The 14,921-nt window shown below is 43.5% G+C and overlaps 1 protein-coding gene across 1 annotated transcript; it reads right to left on the minus strand.

The window, feature by feature from the left end:
- Nucleotides 1–6,727: 6,727 nt before the first annotated feature.
- On the minus strand, nt 6,728–10,796 carry ACRV1 (acrosomal vesicle protein 1). Its single transcript, XM_004019520.6, has 3 exons — nt 10,263–10,796; nt 8,094–8,213; nt 6,728–7,105 (listed from the first exon to the last, which is right to left on the minus strand). The coding sequence occupies exons 1-3, from the start codon at nt 10,765–10,767 to the stop codon at nt 6,981–6,983; spliced, it is 750 nt and encodes a 249-aa protein (XP_004019569.2). The 5' UTR covers nt 10,768–10,796; the 3' UTR covers nt 6,728–6,980.
- Between the last annotated feature and the right edge of the window lie 4,125 nt (nt 10,797–14,921).

The raw sequence follows: 14,921 nt of genomic DNA on the forward strand, positions 1-14,921 counted from the left end.
TGATTTTTTTCTCCTTGTAATTTATTGGTAGAAGAACCCAGCTGGTTTACTGTCTAATTCTTAGTCTGAATTTGCATCACGGTGGTTCAGTTTCTACATGTTTCAACTGTCCGTTGTGTTTTCTGTAAATAGAGACATTTGGGCTTCTCTGGTGGCTCAGATGGTAAAGAATCTGCCTGCAGTGAACAAGACCCAGATTTGATCCTGGGTCAGGAAGATCCCCTGGAGAAGGGAATCTTCTCCCTTCCCCAAGAATACCCACTGCAGTGTTCTTGCCTGGAGATTTCCGTGGATAGGAGCCTGGCGGGCTGCAAGCCATGGGGTCAGTAAGAGTCAGATGTGACTGAGCGACCTACACTTCCACTTTTTGCTTTCAGGACTCTAGTCCTGTGTCAACTTTCTGTGTTGCATATGCGTGCTAAGTCACTTTAGTCATGTCTGACTCTTTGTGGCCCCGTGGACTGTAACCGGTCTGGTTCCTCTGTCCATGGGGACTCTCCAGGCAAGAATACTGGAGTGGGCTGCCATGCCCTCCTCCAGGAGGATCTTCCCGACCCAGCGACCGAACATGGCTCTCCTGTCTCTTGCAGGCAGGGTCTTTACCACTAGCGCCACCTGGGAAGCCCCTATGTGTTGCATATAAGTATTTATGCATATAAGTATTTAACATCATGCATTTTTCTCTAAGTTTCACTGTACTTAATGCCACAAATTTTCATGTGTTGTATTTTTGTTACCCGGCTCAAATTTTTTTTCTAATTATTTTATTTTATTTTTTGACTCATGGATCATTTAGAATTGTCTTTTTGTGTTTCCAAACCTTTGGGGGGGGTCTGTTTATTCATATGACTCTAATTTCCTTTAGATTCTTTCCTCCCTTTTAAATTAATTTTTAAATTTTGGATTCATTTATCTTTAAGCATGATTGACTTGTATTCTATTATTTTCAGGTGTTCAACATAGTGATTTGATATTCTTCTTAGTTTTTTTTTTTTTAATGTGGACCATTTTAAAGTCTTTATTGAATTTGTTACAATATTGCTTCTGTTGTTTATGTCCTGTTTTTTTGGCCATGAGGGATGTGTGATCTTAGCTCCCCAGCCAGGGATCGAACCTTCACTCTCTGCATTGGAAGGTGAAGTCTTAACCATTGGACTTTCCGAGAAGTCCCTGGTATTTTTTGTACATTACAAAATAATCACCACAATAAGTCAGTTAACATCTATTACCATACAGAGTTGCTCCAGTATTGTTCACTGTGTTCCCTATGCTGCACATTAGATTCCCCTGACTTCTTTTGTCCCTGGAAGTTTACACCTATTAATCCTCTCCTTTAGGTTCTTGAACATATCTCAAATAGTTGTTTACTGCTTTTATTCATTAATTTCAATGTCTGGTTCATCTTGGGGCCAGTATCTTTTTAAAAAAATTTTCTTAGCTATCAGTTACATTTTCCTGTTTTGTTTTTTTTTCTGCTTGATGATTTGTATTATGTGGTGGACATAGTGAACGATGCATTCCGGAGATTCTGGACTCTGTGTTCCTCTGAAGAGTATTGACATTTGTTCTGGTAGATAGGTAGCTTGGGTTGAACTGAACTCCAAAGTTGGTCTTCTTTGAGGTGGACAACAGCTGAAATCTCTGCTCAGTTCTCTCTGCTTCCAGGTGCTATTGTTGAGCCTCCTCAGGTCAGTGTCAACCAAGAATGTGGTCACAGTTTATACTCAAGTTTTGGAGGTTATCCCCTCTGTGGTTCTCTTTCCAGGATTTCCCCCTAATTTTACATCTGCTCTGCCAGCTCTAGCCTATGTTCTCTGACCTCAAGGCAGTAAACTGGATTTTTGCCATCCTGTGACATATGGATTGAGAATACCCTTAGGCATAAAGCCTCAGAACTGTCTGTCTCACCCAGTGCTGTCCTAGTCTTTTAGGGGTGACTTCTCTCTGGTTCCCTTTTGAGGAATTTTTAAGTAGTTGTTTCTAATTTTTGGTCCATAGTTTTTAATTCTTATCTGAAGGAAGGTTAGTTCACCCAAACTAATCCACCATTCAGTTCAGTCTCTCAGTTGTGTCCAGCTCTTTGCAACCCCATGAATTGCAGCATGCCAGGCCTCCCTGTCCATCACCAACTCCTGGAGTTCACTCAAACTCATGTCCATTGAGTTGGTGATGCCATCCAACCATCTAATCCTCTGTTGTCCCCTTCTCCTCCCGTCTTCAATCTTTCCCAGCATCAGGGTCTTTTCAAATGAATCAGTTCTTCACATCAGATGGCCAAAGTATTGGAGTTTCAGCTTCAACATCAGTCCTTCCAATAAATATTTAGGACTGATTTCCTTTAGGATGGACTGATTGGATCTCCTTGCAGTCCAAGGGACTCTCAAGAGTCTTCTCCAATACCACAATTCAAAAGCATCAATTCTTCTGTGCTCAGCTTTCTTTATAGTCCAACTCTCACATCCATACGTGCTGCTGCTGCTAAGTCTCTTCAGTCATGTCCAAGTCTGTGACACCCCATAAACGACAGCCCACCAGGCTCCTCTGTGCATGGGATTCTCCAGGCAAGAATACTGGAGTGGGTTGCCATTTCCTTCTCCCCATCCATACATGACCACTGGAAAAATCATAGCCTTGACAAGACAGACCTTGTCTTTGAAGTAATGTCTATGCTTTTTAGTATGCTATCTAGGTTGGTCATAGCTTTTCTTCCAAGGAGCAAGCATCTTTTAATTTCATGGCTGCAGTCACCATCTGCAGTGATTTTGGAGCCCCCCAAAATAGTCTGTCACTATTTCCATTGTTTCTCCATCTATTTGCCGTGAAGTGATGGGACCAGATGCCATGATCTTAGTTTCCCAAATGTTGAGTTTTAAGACAATTTTTTTACTCTCCTCTTTCACTTTCATCAAGAGGCTTTTTAGTTCTTCACTTTCTGCCATAAGGGTGGTGTCATCTGCATATCTGAGTTATTAATATTTCTCCCGGCAATCTTGATTCCAGCTTGTGCTTCATCCAGCCCAGCATTTCTCATGAATATAAGTTAAATAAGCAGGATGACAATATATGGCCTTGACATACTCCTTTCCCAATTTGGAACCAGTCTGTTGTTCCATGTCCAGGTCTAACTGTTGCCTCCTGACCTGCATATAGATTTCTCAAAAGGCAGGTCAGATGATCTGATATTCCCATCTCTTGAAGAATTTTCCACAGTTTGTCATGATCCACACAGTCAAAGGCTTTGGCATAGTCAATAAACCAGAAATAAATGTTTTTCTGGAACTCTCTTGCTTTTTCAATGATCCAGCAGATGTTGGCAATTTGATCTCTGGTTCCTCTGCCTTTTCTAAAACCACCTTGAACATCTGGAAGTTCATGGTTCACGTATTGCTGAAGCCTGGCTTGGAGAATTTTGAGCGTTACTCTACTACTGTGTGAGATGAGTGCAATTGTGCAGTAATTTGAGCATTCTTTGGCATTGCCTTTCTTTGGGACTGGAACGAAGACTGACCTTTTCCAGTCCTGTGGCCGCTTCTGAGTTTTCCAAATTTGCTGGCATATTGCGTGCAGCATTTTCACAGCGTCATCTTTCAGGATTTGAAATAGTTCAACTGGAATTCCATCATCCCCACTAGCTTTGTTCATAGTGATGCTTCCTAAGGCCCACTTGACTTCACATTCCAGGATGTCTGGCTCTAGGTGAGTGATGACACCATCGTGATTATCTGGGTCATGAAGATCTTTTTTGTATAGTTTTGTGTATTCTTTCCACCTCTTCTTAGTATCTTCTTCTTTAGGTCCATATTATTTCTGTCCTTTATTGAGCCCATCTTTGCATGAAATTGTTTCCTCGGTATATCTAATTTTCTTGAAGAGATCTCTAGACTTTCCCATTCTATTGTTTTCCTCTATTTCTTTGCACCGATCACTGAGGAAGGCTTTCTTATTTCTCCTTGCTATTCTTTGGAACTCTGCATTCAAATGGGGATATCTTTCCTTTTCTCCTTTGCCGTTTGCTTCTCTTCTTTTCACAGCTATTTGTAAGGCCTCCTCAGACAGCCATTTTGCTTTTTGCATTTTTTTTTCTTGGGGATGGTCTTGATCCCTGCCTCCTGTATAATGTTGTGAACCTCCATCCATAGTTCCTCAGGCACTCTATGAGATCTAGTCCCTTAAATCTATTTCTCACTGCCACTGTATAATCATAAGGGATTTGATTTAGGTCATACCTGGATGGTCCAGTGGTTTTCCCTACTTTCTTCAATTTAAGTCTGAATTTGGCAGTCAGGAGTTCATGACCTGAGCCACAGTCTGCTTCCAGTCTTGTTTTTGCTCACTGTATGGTGCTTCTCCATCTTTTGCAGCACAGGATATAATCAGTCGGATTTCAGCGTTGACCATCTGATGATGTCCATGTGTGGGATCTTCTCTTGTGTTGTTGGAAGAGGATGTTTGCTATGACCATGTTTTCTCTTGGCAAAACTCTGTTAGCCTTTGCCCTGCTTCATTCCGCATTCCAAGGCCAAATTTTCCTGTTACTCCAGGTGTTTTCTTGACTTCCTACTTTTTGCATTCCAGTCCCTTATAGTGAAAGTGAAAGTTGCTCAGTTGTGTCTGACTCTTTGCGAACCCGTGGACTGTATAGTCCATGGAATTCTCCAGGCCAGAATATTGGAGTGGGTAGCCTTTCCCTTCTCCAGGGGATCTTCACAACCCAGGGATCGAACCCAGGTCTCCCGCATTGCAGGCGGATTCTTAACCAGCTGAGCCACAAGAGAAGCTCAAGAATATTGGAGTGGGACATCTTTTTTGGGTGTTAGCTCTAGAAGGTCTTGCAGGTCTTCATAGAACTGTTCAACTTCAGCTTCTTCAGCATTACTGATCGGGACAAGACTTGGATATTGAATACTCTGATATTGAATAATCCAGCATTATTGGAAGCCAAAACTCCCCTACCCTTCAATTGTTACAACATATTTGAATTTATTTCCTCAAAATACATAGCTAATAGATTAGGCTTCCCTGGTGCCTCAGACGGTAAAGAATCTCCCTGCAATGCGGGGGTCTTGGGTTGGGAAGATCCCCTGGAGGAGGGCATGGCAACCCACTCCAGTGTTCTTGCATAGAGAATCCCATGGACAGCAGAGCCTGGCGGACTACATACAGTCCATGGATTCACAAACAGTCTGACACAACTGAATGACTAAGCAGAGCACAGTAGATTTAGCTATGTTTAATACATTTAGCTAATGTTTATCTCCCTCCATCAAAAAAATAGCATCTATAATGTTAGTAGGATTTTATTTCTCTGTTTCTGACACCAGGGGTTCCCAACACGCACCACCATTGTTATATTTTTAATATATTTAAAAATCTGTCAATTCAGATGTGTTGTACATGGTGTTTTTGACCTTGGCTGACGAGACTGTTCTGTGAGGTTTGCTTATCAGCAAATTTGACTTAGTGATCAAGTTGTGCAGTACTGTGTCCATTCTGGATTTTTAAAGTTTTTTATTATGTATCATATCAAATTTACCACTGTATGAGTGGAAATTAAGACCTAATGTAGTTTTTATATGTTGTAATATTTCTTCAGGTAAATCACTCCTACAAATACACACATAAAATCCTTGATAAGAACCAGAACAAAAACATTGATTTTTCAGGGGCTTTTAAACAGAGGTGCGGGGAGCAGTGGCTGATAAGAAATGGGCTTGTATGGGACAGAGGTCTGATTTTGGTGTTGAAAGAACTGTTTTACCTAATATTTATACTGTGCTATTTGCTCAGATTGAGATCATGCAATCTGGCCCTGGCTCACTGCTGCTCTGTAACCTTGATATGTTTGGAATGACATGGAATCTGAGTATATAAAACATTTCTACGTCAGACTTTATTACTTGTGAACTCAGGATGATGCTATCTTTCCTGCCTGCCTTTCTGGGCTCTTTTCAGCGGATCAGATTTAAAAACACTTTGAAGAGTGTAACTCTAATACAAGATGAAAGGGGCTGTATACAATTTGCACCTGCCCCTCTATGCTGAGACAAATCAGTGACATTGTGTGTGAGAAAAAGATTTAATTAAGATAACTATGACCTGTTCTATTTATGTAGCAGATAAATTAAAAGGACTCATTATTGTAATTCTGTTAAACATAGAGTCTCCACTTACAACTCTCAAGGTTCCAAGAAGGGGTGGGTTTTGAACATCGTGGTAAATAGAAGTGAGTTTGGTTTCCATAGGGATGGAAAGGTTGGGGTCAGGGACAAGGACTTGGAATATTATTTTGAGCTCCTAAAAAGTTAACACCTACTTTGCATTCCTCTTCATGGTCCCTGCCCTGGGGGACCCCTTCGCTTTGAGGAATGTGGGGTTGTTTAAAAACGCATCCACTTTAGGGCTTCCCTGGTGATCCAGGGGTAAAGAATCCACCTGCCAATGCAAGGGACACGGATTTGATCCCTGCTCTGGGAAGAACCACGTGCTGCAGGGCCACTAAACCGGGTGCGCTATAACTACTAAGCCTGTGTGCCTAGAGCCTGTGCTCCGCAGCTGCAACTGGAGAAAGCCTACACACAGCAGCGAAGACCCACCACAGCCAAAAATTAAAAAATGAAATAAATCTTTTTAAAAATTGCAACCACTTTATTGTGTGGAGCAGAAGGAAGTTCAGGGTGATCCTGCCCCTGGTTGATGGAAAAAGATGTCTCCCTAGAGTCAATATTCTTTAATTATGCAAAATTTATTGAGAAAGAAAAGAATGTTGAGAGATGGGGTAAAGGAATAGGAAAGATGGAGGGCAGAGAAGGATGGGTAATGGCATGGAGAGGAAAGATAGGATATTAGAGCTTCTGGTCTGACAGGCAGAGAAAGATGTAATTAGCAGTTGCCTGGGGAAGACACTAAATATAAGTTGAGTCCATTAGTGTGGTGGAGGACTTTTGTGCCTGAGTCAGATAAAGAAGCCAGGGCATAGGCTGCTAGATCTTGTTGCAGAAAGACTGATTTCGACAGCATATAATTTGCATCCTGGTTCCGTGGGAGAAGAGGTTCATGGATGGGCACATGTTCTCACAGCCCTGAACCATGAATTGAAGTTTTCCACCTGAAAGAAGCAGAGACAGACTGTAAAGAGCACAGAGCTTCCTTGTTGAATCTTACCTTTCATCATGGTGCCCAGAATCCCTGCACAGGCATGACCAAGTCCTCCAACTTGCATATTCTTCCTCCCTTCCCCTTCTACCTGCTGCTTCTGGGCTGTTTCCCCATCAGTTGCCTACTCTCTCTAGTGAGGGACCAGACAAACCACAAGAGAAGTCAGGCAATGGGGTTCACAGGATAAAGTAACCAAGATCCCTTCCCTTATTTGAGGGATAAGGACTGAATATGGGCTTTCCAGGTTGCACTATGGTAAAGAACCCGCCTGCCAATGCAGGAGACATGGGAGATGCAAGTTCGATCCTTGGGTCAGGAAGATCCCCTGGAGTAGGATATGGCAACTCACTCCAGTATTCTTGCCTGGAGAATCCCATGGACAGAGGAGCCAGGTGGGCTACATTCCATGGGGTCACAAAGTGCTGGACACCTCTGAGCAACCGAGCACAAGGACTGAGTCTAAGGGTGGAGGAGTGTGGGAATACACTCAGACAGGCCTGGCAACTTGTGAACACAGACTAGTGGACAACTGTTGACTACTTAATTCATTTATTCAATACTTACTAAATGCCTGCCATGGACTGAGCATTGTGCTAAGTGCTAGGAATATATAGCCATGAGCAAGATAGACGCATTCCTGAGCTTGCAGTCAATGTCCCACTGGCTCAAGGGGCAACTCACACATTAGTAGGAAGAGACAATCTCCCTGTCTTCTTTTAAGGCATCGAAGGCCTTTGGGGAAGGGCCTCTCCCTCAATAGCTGGAGTTCTACTCTTGATTCTCGTAAGAATTGAGGTCCTCTTGAATCTAAGTTTCTAGAGAATCCCAGCTTGATCCCTCCTCCGGCTCCTGCCACCCTAACCGCCCCCTCCCCCATCGGTACTCAAGCTGGGTGATGAGTTCTCTGTCAAAGACCAGCCCATGAAGTCCCCACATACCTTCAAAGATCTTCTTTAACATGCACTGCTGGGAGTTCTGAGTGGAGCAGACTCCCTCTCCACGAAGACATTTTCCTTGGTCATTCATATAAGAGCATGTGTGGCAGCTTAACGATGGGCCTGAAAAATTTAAGATCAGCCTGATGAAATAACCCTGTGATCCAGGTGTGTAGCCTTGAGTCACACATCGGAAGGGATGATGGACAACAAGTAGAACCATTTTGTAGGTCTGAAAAAGCATCTTTTCTCTTCCATACCAGAGAAAATGACTTCATCCTTACTGCTTCATCAATGATAGTCATTGCTGATGAATCCCCCCTTTCTCCCTCTGGTACTGACTTTAATTCATAGCCCAGTGGCTTGGACATTGATCATTAGATGCCCTTCTGCTGGGTCTAACTCAGTAGGAGCAATGGAACTTCTCACGTGACGCTCATACTCCTCACGGCACTATCACTTATCCACAAGGCCCAGACACTTGCAGTGAAATCTGACTGATTAATAAGCTGTGTTAAGGACTTCCCTGGTGATCCAGTGGGTAAGACTCCTCCTTCCGATGTGGGGGGAGGGGAGGGTCCAATCCCTGGTTGGGGAGCTAAGAACCCACATGCCTCAAGGCCAGAAGATCAAGACATAAAACAGAAGCAGTACTATAAAATTCAATAAAGACTTTAAATGGTATGCGTCAAAAGTAAATAACAAGGAAAAGAGAAATTGCTTTAAAAAAAAAAAAAAAGACTATATTGGAATGTTCTAATGTTGCAAACCTCGTAAAGTATTTGTATCAATTTGCTACTCTCAAATTCACCTCAATCAGGGCAGTTTGTCATAAAGGGCAGAGCCTCTCTGAAATGACTCAATATTGCCTATTTCCACTGCCAGTTTCCTAATTAAGGAAGCATAAAGGGGAAAGAGTATTGCCTTTGGAGTCATACTTCAGTGTGAATCCTAGGTTTACTTCTTTGTAGCCAGAGGAGGTAAACCTCACTTCTCTCTTCTGAAAATTTGGAATACTGCTACTTACACAAATGGGGTGAATATAAAGTGTTTATGTCTAGTAATAACTTGAGACATTAAACTTTAAATCTTGTTTTCCTGCCTTGAACGAACCCTTGTAAGGGCCAAAGAACTGCCCTAGGAACTTATTTCTGTATCTTGCAGACCAAAGTGTTGGCATGCTTTACTTTCCATTGATAAAAGAAGCGTTCACATATTGAGGTCTAGAGAAGTCATTCTGGCTTATACATGAGTTAACTTGAATTTTTTGCTAACTACAATAGCTTCTTTGTGGCCTATCAAACATACATTGTACATCTCCTTTAATTAGTAAAGAAAAGGTTACATTGACCAGAAGTTAAAAAAAAAAGTTCACATTAAAAATAAAGATTACATACCCTTCTTTCTGGGACACCGATTCAAGTCCTCCTCTGATGATTAAACTCCCTTTCCAGATGGGGAGCCCAAACTGTACGTGCTGTATGTGTATGAACTGGTCTGTTGTGTTTTTTTAAAACCGTGAAGAAATATATCCCTGACTTGTTCAATATGCCTTGTCTGGACGAGATATAAAACTGTGTCCAAAAAAAAACACAACTGTGCCCAAAACTGCTTCTCCAGGGCCGTTTCTCAGACTAATCTGCGAAGCCAACTAGTCCTCAGTTTGGCTCAAATAAAACTTTTCTATTATTAATGATTGTTTATTATTTCCACTGACATCACGTTCAGACCAAAAAAAGCCCAGAGCTGCCTGTTCTGGTGCTAGCCATGTTATTGGAGGATTTGCAAAGGTTTTAACCTAGTTTGTGAACAGGCCGACTTAGCCGGAAGCTCACCAAGGTTGTCTCCCATGAGCCCCTTTTTCCAGTGGAGCTGTGGGCATTCATTTTCATAATTTCTTATGTGGAATGAAGTTGCAGGGACAGCTGGCAGTTTGTGTTTTGTTTTTCTTAAAGAGGGCCCTCTGAACTGTTTAGCCTTCAAAAGCCCCACAACACCTGAATTCTGCCTCTGGGGATTATTGCAAAGAAATGTAAAGAGATCCTTTGAGAGAGCTGTTTGCTCTGTGTCTGGACTGTTCTTTCTTCTGGATGCCTTAAAACTGGCTTTCTTGATGTGCCACCTACTTCCCACCGAAAGTCGAGGAAGGGCGCCCATGCAAATACGACTCACCTGAAAATGTGCTTGAAGGTGGGAGTTCTGAGGGCTGTTCCCCTGCTGATTCACCCGAGACCTGTTCGGCTGAGATCGGTTCCACTGCAGACTGCTCCCCTGCAGGTTTATCACTTGCAACCTGTTCGTTTGTGGGCTGTTCACCTATGGCCTGTTCACCGACAGATTGTTCGCCTAGAGGCTGCTCACCTATAGGTTGTTCCGCAGAAGGTTGTTCACCGGAAGTGTGCTCATTCAGAGTGTGCTCATTCAGAGTGTGCTCACCTGCAGCAGCCTCCCCTGGAGCATGCTCAACCACAGTAGCGTGATCAACTGAAGCGGGCCCACTTGCGTGTTCAACTGCCAACGGCTCACCAGAAGCATGTTGGGCTGCGGCAGTCTCACTTGAGCCATGCTCACTTAAAGTGTTGTCGAGTGAAGAAGTCTCATATAAAGCCTCATCCGAAGGGTTTGCAAGTGAAAAGTAGTCACTTGAGAGTTGCTGAACTGATGCTTGATGATCCATAGGGCCAAGAAGCTCATCAGATTGAGCTGATGCTCCTGGGATGGAGAAGTAATAGAAGAGAGATGATGAGGGTGAGAGAGGATGTCCCGGTAAGGAGTCCTTTCCTATGGTAAGGAGTCCTTTCCTATGGAGCAAGGCTCATGTGGGATCGCTAGGTTTCTGGGGGTCTGGTCAAGCACCTGAAGATGCTGCAGAGGCTGGTGGCAGTCAACCGATTGCTCGAGGGACCATGAAGGCCAGGGGTGTTAAGGAACTGCAGAGACTACCTTAGTGATTGAAGGGAAGAATTTTAAGATCCGCAATATTTGTGCAGATCTGTGTACCCTGAGTGGGCACAGGGGCACCAAAAGCGCCTGTGCCTCCCTGACAAAGCCAGCATCAGTAAATCAGCGTCCCATCGTTCATGTAACCAAGAATTCCACCGCTCGCCTCCCTCCAGTTCCCCTGTGGGTGAAAGGTCGGAATGGAGATACAACGGAGAGACTCTGCAGTGTTTCAGCAACTGAGTAATTCTAGCTGAAACTGAGGGCGGAAGATTTTAAACTCCAAACAAAATGAATTTGAAACTAGAGATGACAAATATATAATGAGGCCATGGAAATTAGCAGAAGGCATTAAGACCTTTATTTGGCAAGTTCATGTTTTTTCCACACCCAATCCCCTATCCTTGTGGTTGGGAACCGAAAACCAAGTTGCTATGAATTATTAAGATAAAAATATTGTGTACTTCTATATCTCTGCATTGAGATTCCTTTTGATGTACCATTTACTCCTACTTCATGGAGTTGTCATGAGTCTTCAGTAAGGTAAATTGTGAAGTGCCTAGTCCATTGCTGAAGTGCTCAATTAACTTTAATTTTTCCTCCTCCTGACCTTGCGTTTGGATTTACAAAACTCTTAGCTGGTCATTCTTTTCTGACCTGTCTCTCCTACATTTAATCCAGTTTATCAATGACCGTCAGACAAATACTCCTTAAGTACAGCTTTTATTTTATTAAATATAGCATCATGCAGACAATTTAATTATTACTCTTTTTTAAATTATTATTACTCTTTGAGTAAGTGATTCAGGCTGAATAACCTAGAAGAGGGTATGGAATAGACTTTAATGATGAGTATGTTATTAATCCTATCAAAAAGCTGAGAGGAATATAATATAGTCAGTATCATCCTGATTACAATCCTGTAAGAATTTGTGTGTGTGTGTGTGTGTATCTTGAGTGATTTCAAGTCCTTATAACCAGTGACTTTCAAAAGACTAGCATTAGAATCTGTTGATAAAGGAAAGGTAAGATAGACTAAGGCTTTTGCATAAGTGCTCGGCTGTGTACACTCTTTGCAGACTTGTGAGTCTGCCAGACTCCTCTGTCCCTGGGATTTTTCCAGGCAAGAATACTGGAGTGGGTTGCTGTTTCCTCTTCCAGAGGATCTTCCTGACCCAGGGATAGAACCAGCATCTCCTGCATTGGCAGGTGGGTTCTTTACCACTGTGCCACGTGGTAAATCCGGCTAAGGCTTTTAGGAGTTTTTAATTTTAAGAAGTTGTTACAGAAATACTACCTGCTTGACTGATTCTTCAAAAGTGAACAGAAGTTTTAACAAAGAGATTTTTGATACCAAAAAAAGAGGCTTGAAAAAGCACACTGCTTTCTTAGTCATTCTTATCATTTATGACTTACTACCTCACCAAGTGGCTGGCACATACTACCATCTGGTAACTTTGTTTCTGAGTTAATTTTTAAAAACCGAAGAGGGCAAAAGACAAAATCTCAGAGAACCAACATTACAGAAAACACTCTCATTTAATGGAGAACTCGAAACTCATGGCCTCTCACTTCTGCAGGAGGAAAAAGGGGAATAGAGCTCATCCTGAATGGGGATCCTGAAAGAGGAAAAACGGATGGACTGAACAGACAGACCCGAGCCGGGAAGGGGAGGCTTCTAGGATCTCTGGCCCTGGGATGACTTTCAGGCATACCTCACCCCTTTTCCTGTGTCTTTCCTTCTGCCTTAACTACACAAGCATCCCACACACTCAGTTCACTGGGGCAAACCTTTCCAGACTTCCAGAACCCTAGACCGGTCTTCTCATTTCAGAGCAGCAGGTACAATGTTGAGTGGCTGAAAGTATTAGGAATGAGACTGTGCTAAGCTAGTCTCTGATGGTGAAGCCATTAACTAGGGGGAATCAACTGATTCAGCAACTCTCAGAGTTGAACTTGTTCAGCCACCCCTGCTTCAGATTGGTCTGGGTAACTAAGAACTGGTCTTCCTTCTTTAAGGGCCTTAAACAGGCCTCTTCCATGTCCACCTGGAGCCAAGAGAGAGGACTCACCTCTGGCAGATCCAAGGAAACACACACTCACTAGTAGAAGGAAATTCTTCATCCGGATTTTGGGCAAGAGGGGACCCTGGTGTGGGGCACCCAAGAGCAGTGAAGAAAAACTGTGAGCAGAGGCTTCCAGTGCCGAGCTACAGAGTCTGGGAATTCTAGAACCTCAGAAACAATCCATGATTCCTCACAATGGGTTGTGCTGATCAGGTGCCTGATCCGGCATGTTGATGCTCTGGCAACCCCCAGCAAACCATACTGTCAGGGCTGATATGCCCTGTGCCTGGCACTTTACTGCGGCTCTCTGCCTTTTCTTTAAAAAATCAAGTTGCCAAAATAACATATATACTCTCTGTAATAAATTTTAAAAGCCATCTACTCTCTTTTTAAAGTGTTCATGACAGTGAGGTGTGATCAGCTGGTTATTTTTTTTTTTTTATTTGCTTCTCTGTATGAGCCCTTTTATTTTGGTCGGGGGCCTCAGAAGGCTGATCTCTACTGATCACCTTGAAGACTGGTTGGGTTTGGCTTCAGATTGTGTTCGGCCACTGGAAGACTGGAGAAGGGAACACACACAGATTGAGACTGAAGTATTCATTCCTCCTATTACCTTCCTACCACAGTTCTGACGCTGGCTGGGTCTTGACAGGACCGTTTCTGTTGAGTGTCTCTCCTCGAGGCTCCAGTTCTCCTCCAGGCTATGGTAGCATGGCTTCCTTCCCCTCCCCCTCTGGGGCCTAAGAAGGATGATGATTTCTTACTGTTGCTAAACCTGGATGCCCCAGCTTCATTTTTGTTATTGTTTCCTTAACCCTGCTCACTTCTGTCAATCATCTTTTCATAAAGGTCCATATCAATCATGGTTTTGGCAGGAAACAGATGGCAAACTCAGATGGGTGACAGCAGAATGTACCTGATACGGACGTGGAAAAGGGACCTACAGCCTCGAGCTGTGACTGCTGAGAAGATGCGTGCAGCGGAGCACCTACCTGGTATTACGCTGGAACTTTTGGAAGATGGGGCCTCCCAGGTGGTGCTAGTGGTAAAGAAGCCACCTGCCAATGCAGGAGACGTAAGAGATGTGGGTTCGATCCCTGGGTTGGGAAGATCCCCTGGAGGAGGGCATGGCAACCCACTCCAGTGTTCTTGCCTGGAGAATCCCATGGACAGAGGAGCCTGGAGGGCTACAGACATGACTGGTGGCAGAGGTCCCCTAGCCCCCATCTCCCCCCTCTTCCTTGCTCGCCTCTCTTGGACCCTTCATTACATATACCGCAGAATTCTGAATCTAGAATAGATGTATTTGTCACTCTTGTAATTACTGAATGCTCTTCTCCTCCATTAGACTTTAAGCCCCATGAAAGTGGTGTTTCAGTCTGTCTTGATCACTGTTGTGTCCTTGCTACCTGAGAGCATGCTGACACACAACAGGTGTTTAATATTGGGTTGGCCCAAAAGTTCACTTGGGTTGTCCATAAGCTGTTATGGAAAAACCAGAATGAACTTTTTGGCCACCCCAGTACATTTTTTTTCCTGCATGAAGGAATGAGTGAGTTACCCTTTTTCTACTTCATGGAGGTAGAGGTATAGGTAGCCCCTAGAGTGGGCTGGGTGAAGATTCTGGGTCAGTTGGAGAAAGCAGGACCTCAGGGGTCAGAGGTTGCAGAGGCCTACCCTACTTGGCTTGAGCTGGAGGGCAAAACTAGGATTCTCAGGTCTTTTGGTTCATCTGGGCAGTGCTACCGCCGGGGGAAGCCATCAAGACCGTGCAAAATCTGCCCCGACATTTCCTTCCTCTGTCTTGTCCTTCTGTTCCTCCCCT

Source organism: Ovis aries, chromosome 21 (assembly GCF_016772045.2).
Source record: "Ovis aries strain OAR_USU_Benz2616 breed Rambouillet chromosome 21, ARS-UI_Ramb_v3.0, whole genome shotgun sequence".
Lineage (NCBI taxonomy): Eukaryota > Metazoa > Chordata > Mammalia > Artiodactyla > Bovidae > Ovis > Ovis aries.

What these genes read in the sequence shown, in the direction of transcription:
- ACRV1 (XM_004019520.6), bottom strand. Translation starts at nt 10,767, where the DNA reads ATGGATCATCAAGCATCAGTTCAGCAACTCTCAAGTGACTACTTTTCA. An exon ending in ACCTTCAAGCACATTTTCAG is followed by an intron (nt 8,214 to 10,262) that starts GTGAGTCGTATT and finishes TAAATTTTTCAG; the next exon opens with GCCCATCGTTAAGCTGCCAC. An exon ending in GTTAAAGAAGATCTTTGAAG is followed by an intron (nt 7,106 to 8,093) that starts GTATGTGGGGAC and finishes TGCTTCTTTCAG; the next exon opens with GTGGAAAACTTCAATTCATG.